The following is a 15,738-nucleotide window of genomic DNA, read 5'->3' as shown; positions in this document are numbered from 1 at the left end:
TGACTGGGATATGTGGTGGGAGGGGCAGCATATACTAATTTCAGTGTTGGGGTGGCAATTTTGTGTTCTTCAGGCTTAGGGGTGACTGTGGTATCTACAACAGAGATTGTCAATGGTTGGGTTTTATTGGTCAAGGCAGATGTTATCTTTTTTAACGTTTGTTATGTTTATGCTCCTAATGAGGGTACAGGATGTATTGCTGTATTTGATCAAATGAAGGAAACCTTAAGACAGTGTGACCAAGAGGGGTGTATGTTTTAGGGGGGGACTGGAACTGTACAGTGGATTTTACTGTTGATCGCACTGCTGAAGAACCTCAGCTGCGGTCAGCTATTTGCCTGTCTGGTTTATTAACTGAGTTGGAGCGTTCTGACGTGTGGAGAGTAAGGAATGCAAAAGGTCGTGTCAGTGCAGCAAGGTTAGACAGATTGTATGTATCCGAGCACTACTGTAGTAGGGTTGGAAGGTGTGACATTACTCCTGTGGGGTTTTCTGATCACCATATTGTGACTTTTCCTGTTCACGAAGGTCATCACCTTATTGGTATTTTAATGTTAAGATGTCATGTTTTGTGAAAAGTTTTTGTTGTTTTGGGGAAAATGGAAGGTTATTCAAATTTAATTTCGAGTCCTTGAGACAATGGTGGAAGGTTGGGAAGGCCCAAATACATGTGTTTTGTCAACAGTGTCTCGTATTGAAGTTAAAGCGACTGAACAGGACATCAAATCTATTGAATTGAAGTTGCTCACTCAGAATGACCCCGGACTAGTCATGAACTTACAGGACAAGAGACATGAACTGAGGTCGTTTTTACATGAAAGAGTGAGTGAAAGGTGCCTTGATTAGGTCTTGCTTTGCTACCCTCAAGGATATGGAGTTTTTTTTCCCCTCGTGTTTTTTTTCCCGACATTGCAACGCAGATGGTCTGCCTTCGTCTCCCCGATGGGAAGGTGACCACAGATGACGGTGAGATGCGCTGAACATGCCGTGGATTTTTACTCTGCCCTCTATAAGGCGGAGGATTGTGATTCTCTGTGTGCTGAACAGTTGTTACATGGACTTCCTCATTTGGGCCCTGAGCAGCAGCTACTTTGGACTTTGACATTACTCTGCAGGAGCTGTCCAATGCAGTTATGCAGCGCTCATCAGGCCGAGCCCTTGGCATCGATGGTTTACCATCTGAGTTCTATAATCACTTTTGGGGGTCTATTGGGCGGGACTTTTATGAAGTGGTGTGTGAATCTTTTCGTGAGGGTTCTCTTCCTGTATCCTGTCAACGTGCTGCGCTTTCATTGTTGCCAAAAAAGGGGGATTTGGCTCTTTTTTTAAAACTGGCGACCTGTTGTATTGCTGTGTGTAGAATTTTAAATTATATCTAAGTGTCTCTCAAACAAGTTGAAAGAATATCTGGGGCTGTTGGTCCACAAGGACCAGTCTTACAGTGTACCTGACCTCTCTATTGATGATAACTTGTTTCTAATAAGATATGTTTTAGACATTTGTAAACTGTCTGATGTGAATGTGGGTTTACTTTCTTTGGATCAGGAGAAGGCCTTTGACCGTGTGGACCACTAGTACTTGTTCAAAACAATGAAAGGCTTTGGGTTTGGGGATGTTTTTTTTGTCTTGGATGAATTTACTGTATGTTGGGGCCTCATGTATGGTGAAGGTGGGGATGGTTTGAGCTGCCCCATCCCTGTCCAAAGGGGTATCAGGCAGGGATGCCCAATTTCAGGACAGTTATTTTGTCTGGCAATTGAACCAATGCTTTGTTTTTTAAGAGCGAGGCTTACTGGTTTCTCTGTGCCAGGAGTAATGAAGGGTCCCATGATAGCACTGTCTGCGTATGCAGATGAAGTGACAGTTTTTATTACAGGGGGTGAGGATGTTAAGGTTCTCTCAAACGCTTTAAAGGTGTATGAGGGGGCCTCCTCAGCTAGAGTTAATTGGGAAAAGAGTGAATCGCTGTGGGCAGGTCAGCTTCATATAGGGTCCGCTCCACAGTTACCAGGGGGGATTCAGTGGGGCAGAGATGGGATGAAAACTTTGGGGGGTTTTCTAGGCTCCCATGTCTTTCAAAAAAATAACTGGGAGGGTGTAGTGGAGAAAGTGTGTGCCAGATTGTCAAGGTGGAAATGGGTGCTACCCCAGCTGTCTTATAGGGGGAAGGTTGCTGGTAGCCAATAATCTAGCCGCCTCTACTCTGTGGCACAGACTAATGATGTTACAGCCACCTGATACCGTCTGATACAAGAGCTTCAGAGGACCCTTGTCAATTTCTTCTGGTCTGGACAACATTGGATTGAAGCTGTAGCCCTGTACCTGCCACTGCACGAGGGTGGGCAAGGCCTGGTGAACATTTCTTCCAGGATCATGTCTGGCCTGACTCCTGTAAGGCCGGCACGCCACCAGGGATGTGGCTTTTTGAAGAGCCCCTTTTTTATAACACTGTCATCCAGTCCCGTGCTATGGGTTCAGCCAGCCTACGTTCATGCCTGTTAGGTGTGGGGTGTATCAAGCTGGGTCATCTGATGCGGAGCAGGAGCATATCGTTGGAGGAGCTGGGAGAAAGAGCGGGGTTCCGATCATCTCGCCTACTTAGGAAGCGATTCCTTGCCAGTACTTCATTGGCAGTATGTGACTGACACTTCCAATTTTGATTGGTGGACGGGGGGGCGGGATTATGTGTTCCCTACACTGAATGTTAGTGCTGCGGCGGGGGCATTCGAGGAGGATGTAGAGATGCTGCTTTTCTTCAATACCCTCTCTGTCTCTTTGTCTCTCTCTGTCTCTCTCTCTCTGTTTCTCTGTCTCTCTCTGTCTCTTTCTCTCTATCTCTTTGTTTCTGTCTCTCTCTCTCGCTCTCCATTCATTTATTGGCTCCCTCTCACACACATTATTGAATTAGCATCTGCTCAAGGATTTTTTGGGAAAGAAAACGAGCCTTGCTCTGCGAGTCAGAAAAGATAGATCAGCATGCAAATAGTGTCGCTGTATACTGTACGGGGGAGTGAAGGAATGATCAAGTGGTTGAGTGTGAAAAATGATGCAAGAAAGGAGTAATCTTTTGTTATTGCGTCTGATCACAGTCAATTAATAGAGTCTATATCCGTTGTACAATTAATCATACAATGAGGTGCTGACAATGATAACATATACAATGTATAATAATATCATATATATATATATATATTGTATATATGCCATTTAGCAGATGCATATAGAGTGGGGAGAGGAAAAGGCTGGTGTCTACTTGGTTGAGTTACTGTGTTCCTCTGAGTCTGAAGGAGCTGTGATAGGAAATAGGAGCTCTAGAACCTGCTGCAAATACTCTGTCTGAGTTGAGACTAACAGCACTGATAAGGAGGGTAAGGAGAACAGAGGATATTACAAAACGTGAAAAGATTGAACACCCCAGAAATGCGGAGGCTGCCCAATGAATGACAGCATGCATATAAGAGCATTAAGGAGATGCATTTCTCTTGTGGTTGGCGTGTTCATTCTAAGCAGTGTTTTGTAAAGGGGTGCAGTGGTGCAGTGGTGAGTCATAGGAGAGGAGGGGCGATTGGGAGGGAGGGAGGGTGTGAATGTGTTCAAATCTGTGGTGAAAGAAGGCAGGGTAATTAGCCCCGTAGGCGAGCCATCGTTAATCCACACCTTGTAATTAGAGTGCTAAGGTGTGATGTGGTGCCATGAGCACGCACTATCAGAAACCTGCATACGACCCCCAAAAACAGGTACCCCCTATCACAACAAATACATCAAGAAGACCTTGGGTCTCCAGTGGTAAATTCACTAATGGGGTCAAAAATCAAATACATATATAGCACCAAACTACAATTCATTGTTTGTGTTTCATTGTAAATTCCTGATCATGATTTCTGATTCCTTATTTTTCTCCAGCCTCAAAAGACCGACCCCCGCCTATCATCCGACAGGGCCCATCCAACCAGACGCAGGCTGTGGGGGGTGTGGCCCTGCTGAGGTGCCAGGCGTCAGGGGACCCGGAGCCCACCGTCACCTGGCTGAAGGACGGCCTCAGTCTGCTGGGGAAGGATCCTCGCATGGCCCTGCTGGAGCCTGGCAGCCTGCAGATCCAGAGCACCAGGGTGGGTTTATAGGACTGATGGTGTACAAACACAATACACCTAGTCACAGCAGCAAGCCTCTCCTCCACACTCCACACTGTGTTCACGCATGATTGATTTGGCCTTGAGCCTGCCTGCCACGGTGGCTTCATCTCTTTTCCCTTTCTGCTTCTCTACTTTCCTTGCCCTCTTTTCAATACACTGCCTGTTCTTCAGGGTTTCTCTCTATTCTCAAAGGCAGGCTGTTAAGGTTTGTGTGATTGTCGCTCCGCGTGTGTATGTGTGTGTGTCCCTCTGTGTGTGTGTGTGTGTGTGTGTGTGTGTGTGTGTGTGTGTGTGTGTGTGTGTGTGTGTGTGTGTGTGTGTGTGTGTGTGTCATATTGTTTTTTGAGAGAGAAGATAGAACACTTCCCATCTGATGTCAGTTGGATGTAATTCAAATGGACAAGTGCAGTCATGTTGCTTTTAAAGATGAATAGAGGGTATTGATTTGTATGTCATTTAAAGCTGTCGTTTAGAGCCAGTCTCCTGGGCAACGGTTAGAGATGCTCTAACTCATGGACAGTGATGTGGGGAGTGGGAGTGTAACCATGTACAGCAGCATATCACCACCATCAAAGTGTGTGTAAGATGTCTACACACACACACATACACACACTCCCCTTTATCTCCCAAATCTCATTGGAATATCCATTAGACTGGCCAAAGCTGCAGTCCTCTGGGTTGATTTAATAAACCTTAGGGAGACGTGGTTATGAAAATGGAGGAAGTGAAATAAGGAGACCGAGAGAAGGGGAGGGGAGGGAGTGAGGGGAAATAAATAAAAAATAGAGCGAGAAAGGGAAGAGGGTTCAAGAAAGCGAGGGAGGGAGAGAGAGAGAGAGAGAGAGACGGAGAGAGAGAGAGGGAGAGAGAGAGAGAAGGGAGAGAGAGAGAGCAAGGGGGAGGCCAGCTGTCATTGTTCCCCAGTGTTAAAGCGGCCAGCGTTAAATAGATTATCATGTCTCTGTTTCACTGTGTCTGTATTGATGATGATGGGGCTGAGGATGTGGGGGGCTGACTAGTACTAAATTAAATGTATTAAGAAAATTAACGTCAGCACTTCCAGGGCTCTTTTTTTCATCTTCCCCCACTCCGTCTTCTCATTCACACCCACTCCCTCTCTCCCTGGGAGTGAGTCAGGCCAATGGAGGTTAATGCATTTTTTGTGTACTGCTGGCTGCCGAGCTCTTTCCATAGCGGAGATTCACTACCAAACAATATCACTACTATCAAGAAGGCACACATATTTCAATGAACATACAAAAACCTTTGTTTGTGAGGTGTTGATTGATCTGTTCCTCAGCATAATATTTGGTTTCGTCAGTTGTATGACCATTTTAATGGATGGATGTTATTTAAAAAAAAAAAAATGAAATGTGAAATAATTGAATTGTTTAACTGGCTGGTCAGTGTGGGTTGTGATTGTCTTTGTTCCCCTCTGTCCTCCTCAGCTGTCTGACTCTGGGCTGTACACCTGTGTTGCCACCAGCTCAAGTGGGGAGACCTCATGGAGTGCCTTCCTGGATGTTAGAGGTACAGTAACATCTTGATTTACTGTCCCTTCTACCCACCATTGATTGAAGCCAAACGCACCAAAGAGTTCCACCATTTCTAATGCACCTTTCTCCTTCAATGCCTCTTTCGTTTTGATTCCTTTTGAGAGAGCTTTTTCTCCTTTCCTCCCTCTCAGAGTCCAGTGACCTCACAGACTCCATGGCCCACAATGCCAGTGCCCTCCCAGGGCCTCCGTCTAAGCCAGAGGTCACTGATGTCACCAAGAGCAGTGTCTCGTTGTCATGGGAACCTGAGCCTGAGGAGGGCTCCCCGGTCACTTCCTACGTCATCGAGGCCTTTGGGTACGTCTGGGAACAGTATCCCCTAGCGAAGCCTCAATAAATGACCCCAAACTTTAAGAGCAATGACAGATGTATTCGTTTATGTGGGCATATGGGTCACTGCCACATCCAGGGCAAGCACAACAATCCCAGGGATTTTGCAGAATAGTCTGCATACGAGAATCATGTGCAGTCCAAGAAGGTTGATCAGGGCCTATTTGACTCAGTGTTTAGGTTTGGTTTCAGACCAGCTGTGCAGTGTCTTGATGGTGCTAGGTAAATTAGCCAAGAGAAAACAATAGGACTGTAGCTATGGAGAGCTATTACTGTAAAAGCTTTCCTTGGCTGGGCTCACTAACGCTCTTCCTCTCCGCGGTTCTCTGTGAGCAGTCAGCTGGTCAGCAACAGCTGGCAGACTGTGGCTGACCACGTGAAGACCACACAGTTCACGGTCAAAGACCTGCGACCGAACACGGTCTACCTGTTCCTCATCAGAGCGGTCAACGCCCAGGGTCTCGGAGACCCCAGCCCCATGTCTGAGCCTGTCCGCACCCAAGGTACCAACTAGAATGTGCTCCATGCCAACATAACATTTCAAACGGGTTCGATGGCAATATTTAATAGCACCTCTCTCTCTCTCTCTCTCTGTCAGACATCAGTCCTCCAGTGCAGGGTGTTGACCATCGTCGTGTCCAGAAGGAGCTGGGTGATGTAGTGGCCAGCATGCATAACCCTGTGGTCATCAGCTCTACCTCTGTCCAGGTCACATGGACCGTGAGTACAACTGTTTGGATTACTTACAATTGTATTTTGTTGTTCCATGTCAATAGAGATGCAGTTGTTAGTTTGTTGATAGTTCGGAGCACCTGTTGACCACGTGTAAGACGGCTCACTGCATAAAGCGTAGCTAAACATTTTGACTTGCAGAACCCAATGATTCATTTATTTACCATGTATGACGCAATGAGGAACTTGTATGAGGGGGTTTGGTATGAAACAGTGTGCTTTGTCTTTGTGGTGAGTTGTTATTCTCACTGAATCAGGAAGTGCAGAATCTCAAGAGCTGAGTAGCGAGAGAGATTAACCTTTTTTTCCAGGCTTGCTGGAGGACAGCATTAGGATCGTTCAGGAACAGAGACAGCTTAGCTAGTCTTTCCAGGCTTCATACACACAGTTTGAGTTTTGTTTTCACACACAATGCTGTGTGTCATCCACTGTCTGCGCCCACACACACACACACACACACACACACACACACACACACACACACACACACACACACACACACACACACACACACACACACACACACACACACACACACACACACACACACAGACAGCTTCTGTGACGGGTGGACGTGGAGTCCAGGGACAGCTGGTGTTGCATCAATCTGTGATAATTTGGGGTGACGCAGGAATTAAGACAAATGTTTCTCACCGAGACAAATAGATCACCGTTAGCAGCAACATGTTGTGTTCTCTCTTTTGGAAGCTGTTTGCAGCCAGCTCTTTATCTGGTGGTTATTAATCGTTCCCCTTGGCAAGGTGTCCCATCTTCCTTCTGGAGAGCCCTGCTTAATGACAGCGGCTTTTCTATTTCACACATACATACTCTTGCACACACACATGCTCACATGCACACTCTCCGTATGCTTCGGCTCTGTATGCACCGGTGCCTTGATGATGTTTGAACATTATTAGGTATCTGGGCTCTTCGAGATGGGGATTTTTATAGTGCATAGCACCATTGCTTCGACCATATTATCCAATGCTATACGAGTTCAAACATTAAAGTGAACCATCAAAAATGCCACTCTTGTGAAATTACACAAAGATACTTCTACCATCTTCAATTAGCCACATGATAATATTACTAGTATCAAATAACATTGTAACACAGGTTAGATTAAATCCCAGAATTAGCGTGGTGTTTTCTTCTTCACATACTTTTGTTGTCAAGCAAACCCCTTCTCCTACCATACCCTAGCATACCTGTCCTACAAAACAAGGGAAAAGTCAACAGAATTCGCTTGTTTATGGTATTTACTCCCACTATGGCTGCATCTAGCTAGCTGGATCAGTCAGTTCTAACAGGTAAGGGAGGGAGGGAAAGAGAGCGCGAGGGGGGGGGGGGGGGGGGGGGGGGGGGGGGTTATCTCCCTAAGGTTTCTTCATAAAGCTTTTGGATTCACGAATCATTTCGTTAATGAAATGCAAACAGGCACCCGTAGAGGCTGAGCGTTGGCAGCGCGTCGGCATGATTTATTTGGACTGGGCTAAGGGTAAACAGCTGCTTTATTTGGCCTGTAAAAGCTTTTCGCTTGCTTCTGCCCCTGTTAACAAGCCATTACTGTGAGTTATGTTGCACACTCCCTCCCCAGACCCCACCACTGCAACTTTCCCCCGCCATAGTAACGGGATTTGTTTACCGGAAAGGATACTGCATGGTTTTAATCCACTCTGTCGGGGTCAAGTGTAAGAGCTTTGTAGCTCTCTCTTTTGATGGTTTGGTCGGCATGTGCTGTATTTAAATGGGCAGTAAGTAGTTACTATGACTCAAAGTCGATAGGATTCAGCAAATGTTGAAGAAGAAAATGTACTTGTAACATTACTCTAGTTATTGAAAAATCCCTTTCAAAATCCACAATATAAATAATAAATTCCTCTTCCTACCCTCTTTCTCTCTCTCGCTCTCTTTCTCTCCCTCAGGTGGAGAACCCTTCCCAGTTTATCCAGGGCTATCGTGTTCTGTACAGGCAGACGTCAGGTCTGCCCTCCCCTGGGGCCTGGCAGGTGCAGGACCTCAAGGTTCCATCTGAGAGAGACGTGGCGCTGTCTGCCCTGAAGAAGGGCGTTGTCTATGAGATAAAAGTCCGTCCGTACTTCAACGAGTTCCAGGGAGCAGACAGTGAATCAATGACAGCACGCACTTTGGAGGAAGGTAAAGGACCATTACCAACTCAATATGTGTAGTGATGCAACAAAAAGACATTGCCAACTCTGTAGGAGGTATTATTTTCACTTTGTCAAAAACGTTTGAAATTATTTTACATCAATGCTACTTGTGTGCTACATCTGGTAATGGCCACATACTGTACCTTGAAGCTGATACATAATATAATTGTACACACCCACAAACACACTCTCTGCAAACAAACATAAGAAAACTAAAGAGAAGACACACAAACCCTGAGTATTAGGGTGACATCTTCCCTGTGGCAGATCTCCCAGACATCTCAGCTCTGTAGGGGGGTATGACAGGCCTGTGAGTCTGTGGGGGGGCCTGTCTCCTGTGACACCAGCTCAAACATCTTTCTGTGCCTCTCCCTGTTCCTGTCTCTGCTCTCTCTGGACCCCTGCTGTCACATCGCCTGCCATGCCCCTGTCGCATACAACATTTATATTGTGACTTTAAGATGTTACCTCCCTTTCTTTCTTTCTTTCTTTCTTTCTTTCTTTCTTTCTTTCTTTCTTTCTTTCTTTCTTTCTTTCTCTCTCTCTCTCTCTCTCTCACTTGCCCCCTCTCCACCTCTACTTCATACACATGCATAAATCAAATGTTCACTTACAGTAAATCAAACATCGATGTCAGTCAGAGATTTGAACAGAAGCTCAACTTACATTGGCGTCTCAAGTTAAGATTCAGCCCTCTGTGAGTGGTTGATTAATTGGGGCCAGCAGCGTTCAAGCTGCATTTTATTCCTTGTGTCCATTAACCCAATTAGGCCCACACAGGAGTTGTTATCCAAGTGTAACGCTCTGGGCATGTTCAGTCCGTGTAGACAGTTCTCTCCAGACCTAGGGTCCTTCTGGAGAAATCTACTGTATCCACGGTAGCCAGGTGGCTCAGAGGCCAGCTGGTAAATGAGACTGTTGTGCAACGTCCCACCTGGCTAGCCACATTTCACTGAGACACAATCCAATAGCTGATTCACATGAATCTTCCACTGACTGTATAATGCCATTTCAAAATGTATGGCTTCTCAATTGAGTTTAGTTCTGAGTTAACCCAACCAATCAATCAGATTTAAATGAGTTGTGCATTGGGAATACAGAGATGGTAGTTCAGAGTATTAAGCTGCTGTAGTGTTCTGAATGAATGAATACTAAACATCCAGCACTATAGAAACAATAGGTCTATGTGTTAAGCTGTCCTATAGCCATGCTGTTAGCCTGCAGGTGTCTCCAAGCTGTTTGAATCCCTATACAGCCTTTGAAGGTGACTGGTATGAGCGGTCTGTCAGCCCACACTGGGGATCAGCAGTGTTTTGTCGATCTAAAACGATTGGACATGGGGTTACCAAAGTGTCACTTGGCACGCCACGTGGCATGCAGCAGGTCACATTTCTGCCAGCGATACATCACACAACTAATGGGCTTATTAGCATCTCATTCGTTACTGTACACCACGATGGAGGGCTTTCATTTAGCTCAGATATGCATAATGTGGTGCTTTAGCATCCCGAGCGCTAACGTGTGACTGCGTGTGATGGGGGTGATCCATTAATACAGAGGCGGTATCAGTCGCTTGGCTCGGGGCCTTCATCACAGGCCCATACTTTACTCTGGGGTACATGTGCCAGTCTGCTCTGCTCTTTTTTGGAAGGGCACAGTTATTCGGTTATTGGTATGTTTAGTAAAGACTGCATGGAATTTCACCAGGCAATGAAGAGTGATTGGGCCTTGGAAGTTCAACAGACAATAATATTGTTCGGCATTAGATATTGTAACTTCCTGTTCAACTAGATGGATTGTTATAGTAGATTCCCATAAACCTTTTGGGGAGGCAGGTAACCTAGTGGTTAGAGCGTTGGGCCAGTAACCGAAAGGTTGCTAGATCGAATCCCCGAGCTGACAAGGTCGTCCTGCCCCTGAACAAGGCAGTTAGCCCACTGTTCCTAGGCCGTCATTGTAAACAATATTTTTTTCTTAACTGACTTGCCTAGTTAAATAAAGGTAAAAAAACGACCTACGAAGAAGGCACCAGGAGACGTCTGGTACTGCTACTCAGCAAGGAAAAGGAATGATTCAAAGAAAGACTTAAGTAAGGGATGAAGGTCGGAGAGAGAAAGATAAAAAGAGGTAGTGTGGAGAGTGCAGTCATTATTTCTATATGTTGTGGTGGCTCTCCCAAGCGCATTTTTTTAACACAGTGGCATTGTGCCTTGCTTCTGCTACAGAGAAAGCCTTCCACATTGAACTACTGTTTAAATATAAATCAAGGCAGTGCTCTGGGTTATGCTCTGGCGGACAGCAGGCAGCAGCAGTTCCCTATTGGAATGTGAAGATGTGGTGATGCTGATGTGTTTTGTTGTGCCTCCCCATGCAGCGCCCAGCGCTCCTCCTCAGCAGGTGACAGTGCTGACAGTGGGGAACCATAACAGCACCTCCATCAGCGTGTCCTGGGACCCCCCTCCCGCAGAGCACCAGAACGGCATCATCCAGGAGTACAAGGTAGGCAGCGGCAATCTGTATTCTAAATGTTGAGAAAATAAAGCTTCACTGTGTGTGTATTGTATACACACATTGATATTACAAGACATTTGGTATCAACTGCCACTCCCCACAAATGCCTGTCCCCGTGTGTGTGTGTGTTAGATCTGGTGCCTGGCGAACGAGACACGTTTCCATGTGAATAAGACGGTGGATGCGGCCATCCGTTCCGTGGTGGTGGCGGGTCTGCAGGCGGGGGTGCAGTACCGTGTTGAGGTGGCGGCAGGCACCAGCACCGGAGTGGGGGTGAAGAGCGAGCCCCAGCCCATCGTCATAGGTAACACACACAGGGTCTGAGGCAACACACATAATAACAGGGAACCCTAATCTGACTCACAGACAGGGGGTCTGGAAAAATGATTGATCAATTTATCACGCTTGGGAAAAAAGAAAATTGTGCCTTGTCGGAGATCACGTGTACTGCTGGAAGCTGAAGGTTCACTGAGTTCTGTAAGGCAGGCTCCATTCATAGTGATCTATCAGGAAATCAATAGCATTTCATTTAGTGTAGTGTCCAGTAACAGTGTGGCGAGTGCTGTTAGCCATATCAATAATCCTCCTCGATATCTGTGCGGCCAGCGCTAACAAAGTAGACAGTGTTATTGGGGTGGGCTTATCAGCCTATCACATCTTATCAAACAGCTGAAGGATAGGCCTAAAATCAATAGCAGAGCCAGGCCAAACGCTCTTCATCCGTGACTTTTGACTGATGTGTGGGGAAAATATCCTTAACGGCCACAGAAAGGCAAACAGAGGCCTGTGGACTGAGGCTTAATGACTGGGGCTGGGGCTCCTGCTCCCGCTGGAGACTGTGAATCTAATTTCACAGCACAGTAGCTGCAGCAGAAAATCAAACTCTGTCTGAGCTGCTCTGTCAATCTCCCGTCTCGGAGTTCAAATTGATGAGAGCACTGCTGAATTGATTAACTCTCTGCCGACATATTGCAGTTTTATGCTTTCAATGGTGTGGGTTTTTAATTTGATATTGTTTATCTATAGTGTTGTTTTTACCCTAGAAAATAGCTGTAACGTGATTGTACCTTCCTTACCTTTCTTACAGAATTTCCTGTTTTCAGATCATATAGTAGATTTTGATATTAACTATCAATAAACATAGATTTGTACTCGTTTTTGAGATATGTTAGCCGTTGACTGGTTTGGGTCTACTGGACAGCCAAACGCTATCCCATCCACCAGATGCCATGGTGTCCATCTGATTGGTGTCTCCTGTCCCCTGCTGTCTGTCCCCAGGTGCAGAGCTGCGTGATGTGATGACGGGGGCGGAGGGCAACAACAGCATCTCAGACGTGGTGAAGCAGCCGGCCTTCATCGCTGGGCTGGGAGGGGCCTGCTGGATCGTCCTCATGGGCTTCAGCGCCTGGCTGTACTGGAGGAGGAAGAAGAGGAAGGGCCTCAGCAACTACGCAGGTCAGAACCACTATACTATTATGGATACGGGCCTGAGTAATATCAACACCGATCAAAACCACTATACAGAAACATTACAGTGTAGGCTAGCTTTCCCAAATGCCTTAGACGATGTCTCTAGGGTGAGTTAGTGGAATCCCAGGTGAGAGACAGAGCTGTTTTGACTAGATGGTGTATCATTTAATGCAGAATAAAGGAGATATTCAGCTCAGACGGAAATAATTCTTCTTTGCTTTAATCCATTGTGCACCTATGTGCATCAGCTGTGAACACAATCCCATCAACCCTGCACCATAAAACTCAAATACACTCAGTTGAAATAAGTAATTCACATTTCCTTACATTATGGGACCGTGACCCATGTCATTCGCACATTAGCCATAAATGCATTCTCCAGATTTAGGTATGCAATTTTTAGTTTGGCCTTCCGGGGGTGATTTTAGCATGTAGCTGTGGACTATTGGCATTATTTGGTTTGCTATCACCATGCTTCAGTGGCTGGGGTGGAAACCATGGTGATTACCGCGTTCAATAGTGATTTGCTTTATTCACCAGCGCTCCTACTCAGAGCAAATTCATCTTCAATATGCAGTTCAATGTTTGTCTTCTTTTTGCCGCCGGCTTTGTATCTCTCACCCAGCCAATCTCCATAGTCTCTGTCACATCTTTCCTGATACAGATGTATCTAACATTGTCAAACAGATGGTGTTGCATCTTTTTTTGTATGTCTGTGGTTGTGTTCATGTTTGTTTCTGCTGATGTTGCATCGACTTTGTCTACAGTGTCGACAGGCTTTTAACACACACTATCTCTGTCTTGTTTTGTTGCAGTTCAGTCCTTCACCTTTACCCGTGCAGGTATTGGCCATTTGTCCTGTCTTCTCACCTTAATTTGGATGTTGGACTGTAGCATTTAATGTTTTTCAGAGCACTCTTCTGATTAAAATTCTTCCTCCTCTCTCACTCTGCTCCCTGCCATCTCTCTCTGGTTGGACCACAGTGACGTTTCAACGAGACAGAGGACTGATTGAAAATGGAAGGTGAGGACAAACAAAGTCCTTATTAAGTCACTCAACACATCGTAATGGCATGGTCTTTGAATACAGTGACAAAAAAAAAACGTTAGAAGTGATGATCCATCCCTTGTGGAACAACATGGATGCTGGTGTGATGATAGAACATATCAGTGTGGAATGATCAACCTTCACGGAGGGTACAGACTCATCGGAAGAAGAATAGATCCGTTCTGATGAATGAATATGTTCCAAAACTCCCCCGCTTATTCATCCTGGCGCAACATGTGCGTTGATGTATCGATTGATTGAGTCATCAATCACTCCCGTGGAATTATCAGAAACAATTAATGCGGGCAGAGCAGGTTTTTTTATTGGCTCGTTCATCTGTGCAGCGGGGCTGGTGGCGCCGTTGCCAGGGGGGGTGATGAATTTGCCTGTCGACACGCGGGGAGAGGCGCTGCTAACGGCACACCTCCAGAATGCAAGCATATGTAACGATGTAAAGAGATAATGACCCAAGGGAGTGGGGCTGGAGAGGATACTCCCCAGTTCCACTCAACCCCAGGCAGGCAGACAGACACTGCAGTATAGGAATGTAGAGTACCCCTGTCGTCTACTGCAACTCTAGTGATCTGCCTGACGGAGCACAGAGGTGCGTAGCCTAGCTCTGAATATCACTGGGTGAAAATCACTGGGCACGGACTCTGTGAGAATATGAAGAGAGCTCCCCCAGGGGCTAGGGGATCAGGCTCTTCCTCTCCCTCTCTCTTTCCTTCTCTCTGCTTTCTTGTCCTTTTTTTTCTCTCCTCTCTTCCTCTCCTTTGTCACACCTGAGCAGGCAGATCCAGCCCAGAGCTGATACAAATGCAGCCAAAAAATAAGCTAAAAATAAACTGTGTGTTGTTGCCTGAGCCCACGTGTGGTGTGTGTGTGTGTGTGTGTGTGCATGCGTGTGTGTGTGTGTGTGCATGCACACGTGTGTCTGTGTGTGCATGCACACGTGTGTGTGTGTGTGTCTGTAAATTTGTGGGAACATGCCTGTGTGATTGTATATGGAAATTGCTCTTATAATGGTTTAAACACATTTTAAGCCATCACAAGTCAGATGTATACAATTCCCTGGGTGCTTGGCAGACCTGGCTTAAAGGGAAATGCATTTGTGGACTTCTGCATTAATTAACCAAATGCAAACAAAGGCATGTGAGCCATGTGACTGAAGCCTCTGTACATACCAACAGCTATGTAAGGTAATAGTTAATAGCCCAGATATACCGTTTAGAAAAATAATTGTTTTCTCCTAGTAACAAAATTAAAAAACGATTCTGTATTTATTTTAGGAATTGGAGTGAAATTGCCAATTTCCTGTGCAATGTGAGAGGGGTGGTTTCACCAAAACAGCGTATGAGCTTTGCCGTGTGTGTTGCTATGGAGACGCTACCCCACCACCCCGTGCTGGCAGGCTAACCGCCAGAAGGCCCTCTATGATTCTAAATTTAAAATGTAAATGTCTGTAGTGCTGGGCTCTAAAAGGGATTTAATGTCTGTGCGTTTAGTCCTGGTCCGTTTCTCTAGGGGGTGTTAGGGGCGCTAAAGCCCAGCACTGATTTATAGACTTGTCAGTTTTTTATGTCTCTCTGTTTGTTCATTGTTGCCTCTGCTCCAGGCTGCTCCAGAGGAGCAGATATGCTGAGTGAGGTTTCACAGCAATTTGTTGTTGAATCAGTCGGTATAACATCATGTGAGAAAATTAATAGTATTGCTGGGATTCAGACGGGACCAGATGTTTTCTAAATAACAATCTCTCTCTCCCTCACCTCTCTCTCATTCTTCTCCGT

At 45.9% G+C, this 15,738-nt stretch overlaps 1 protein-coding gene across 1 annotated transcript in view; it reads left to right on the top strand.

Annotated features, from left to right (window-relative positions):
- LOC120057524 (roundabout homolog 2-like) overlaps window positions 1-15,738 on the top strand; it is a 106,926-nt gene that overhangs the window by 76,221 nt on the left and 14,967 nt on the right. The window contains exons 10-19 of the mRNA XM_039006119.1: window positions 3,904-4,109; window positions 5,582-5,663; window positions 5,821-5,986; window positions 6,356-6,522; window positions 6,618-6,739; window positions 8,677-8,908; window positions 11,297-11,421; window positions 11,566-11,737; window positions 12,712-12,888; window positions 13,888-13,927. Of these exons, the coding sequence (XP_038862047.1) occupies window positions 3,904-4,109; window positions 5,582-5,663; window positions 5,821-5,986; window positions 6,356-6,522; window positions 6,618-6,739; window positions 8,677-8,908; window positions 11,297-11,421; window positions 11,566-11,737; window positions 12,712-12,888; window positions 13,888-13,927 (1,489 nt within the window). The remainder of the gene's footprint in view (window positions 1-3,903; window positions 4,110-5,581; window positions 5,664-5,820; window positions 5,987-6,355; window positions 6,523-6,617; window positions 6,740-8,676; window positions 8,909-11,296; window positions 11,422-11,565; window positions 11,738-12,711; window positions 12,889-13,887; window positions 13,928-15,738) is intronic.

Source organism: Salvelinus namaycush, chromosome 12 (assembly GCF_016432855.1).
Source record: "Salvelinus namaycush isolate Seneca chromosome 12, SaNama_1.0, whole genome shotgun sequence".
In the NCBI taxonomy this organism is placed as follows: domain Eukaryota; kingdom Metazoa; phylum Chordata; class Actinopteri; order Salmoniformes; family Salmonidae; genus Salvelinus; species Salvelinus namaycush.
This window is presented reverse-complemented; position numbering and strand designations above follow the sequence as displayed.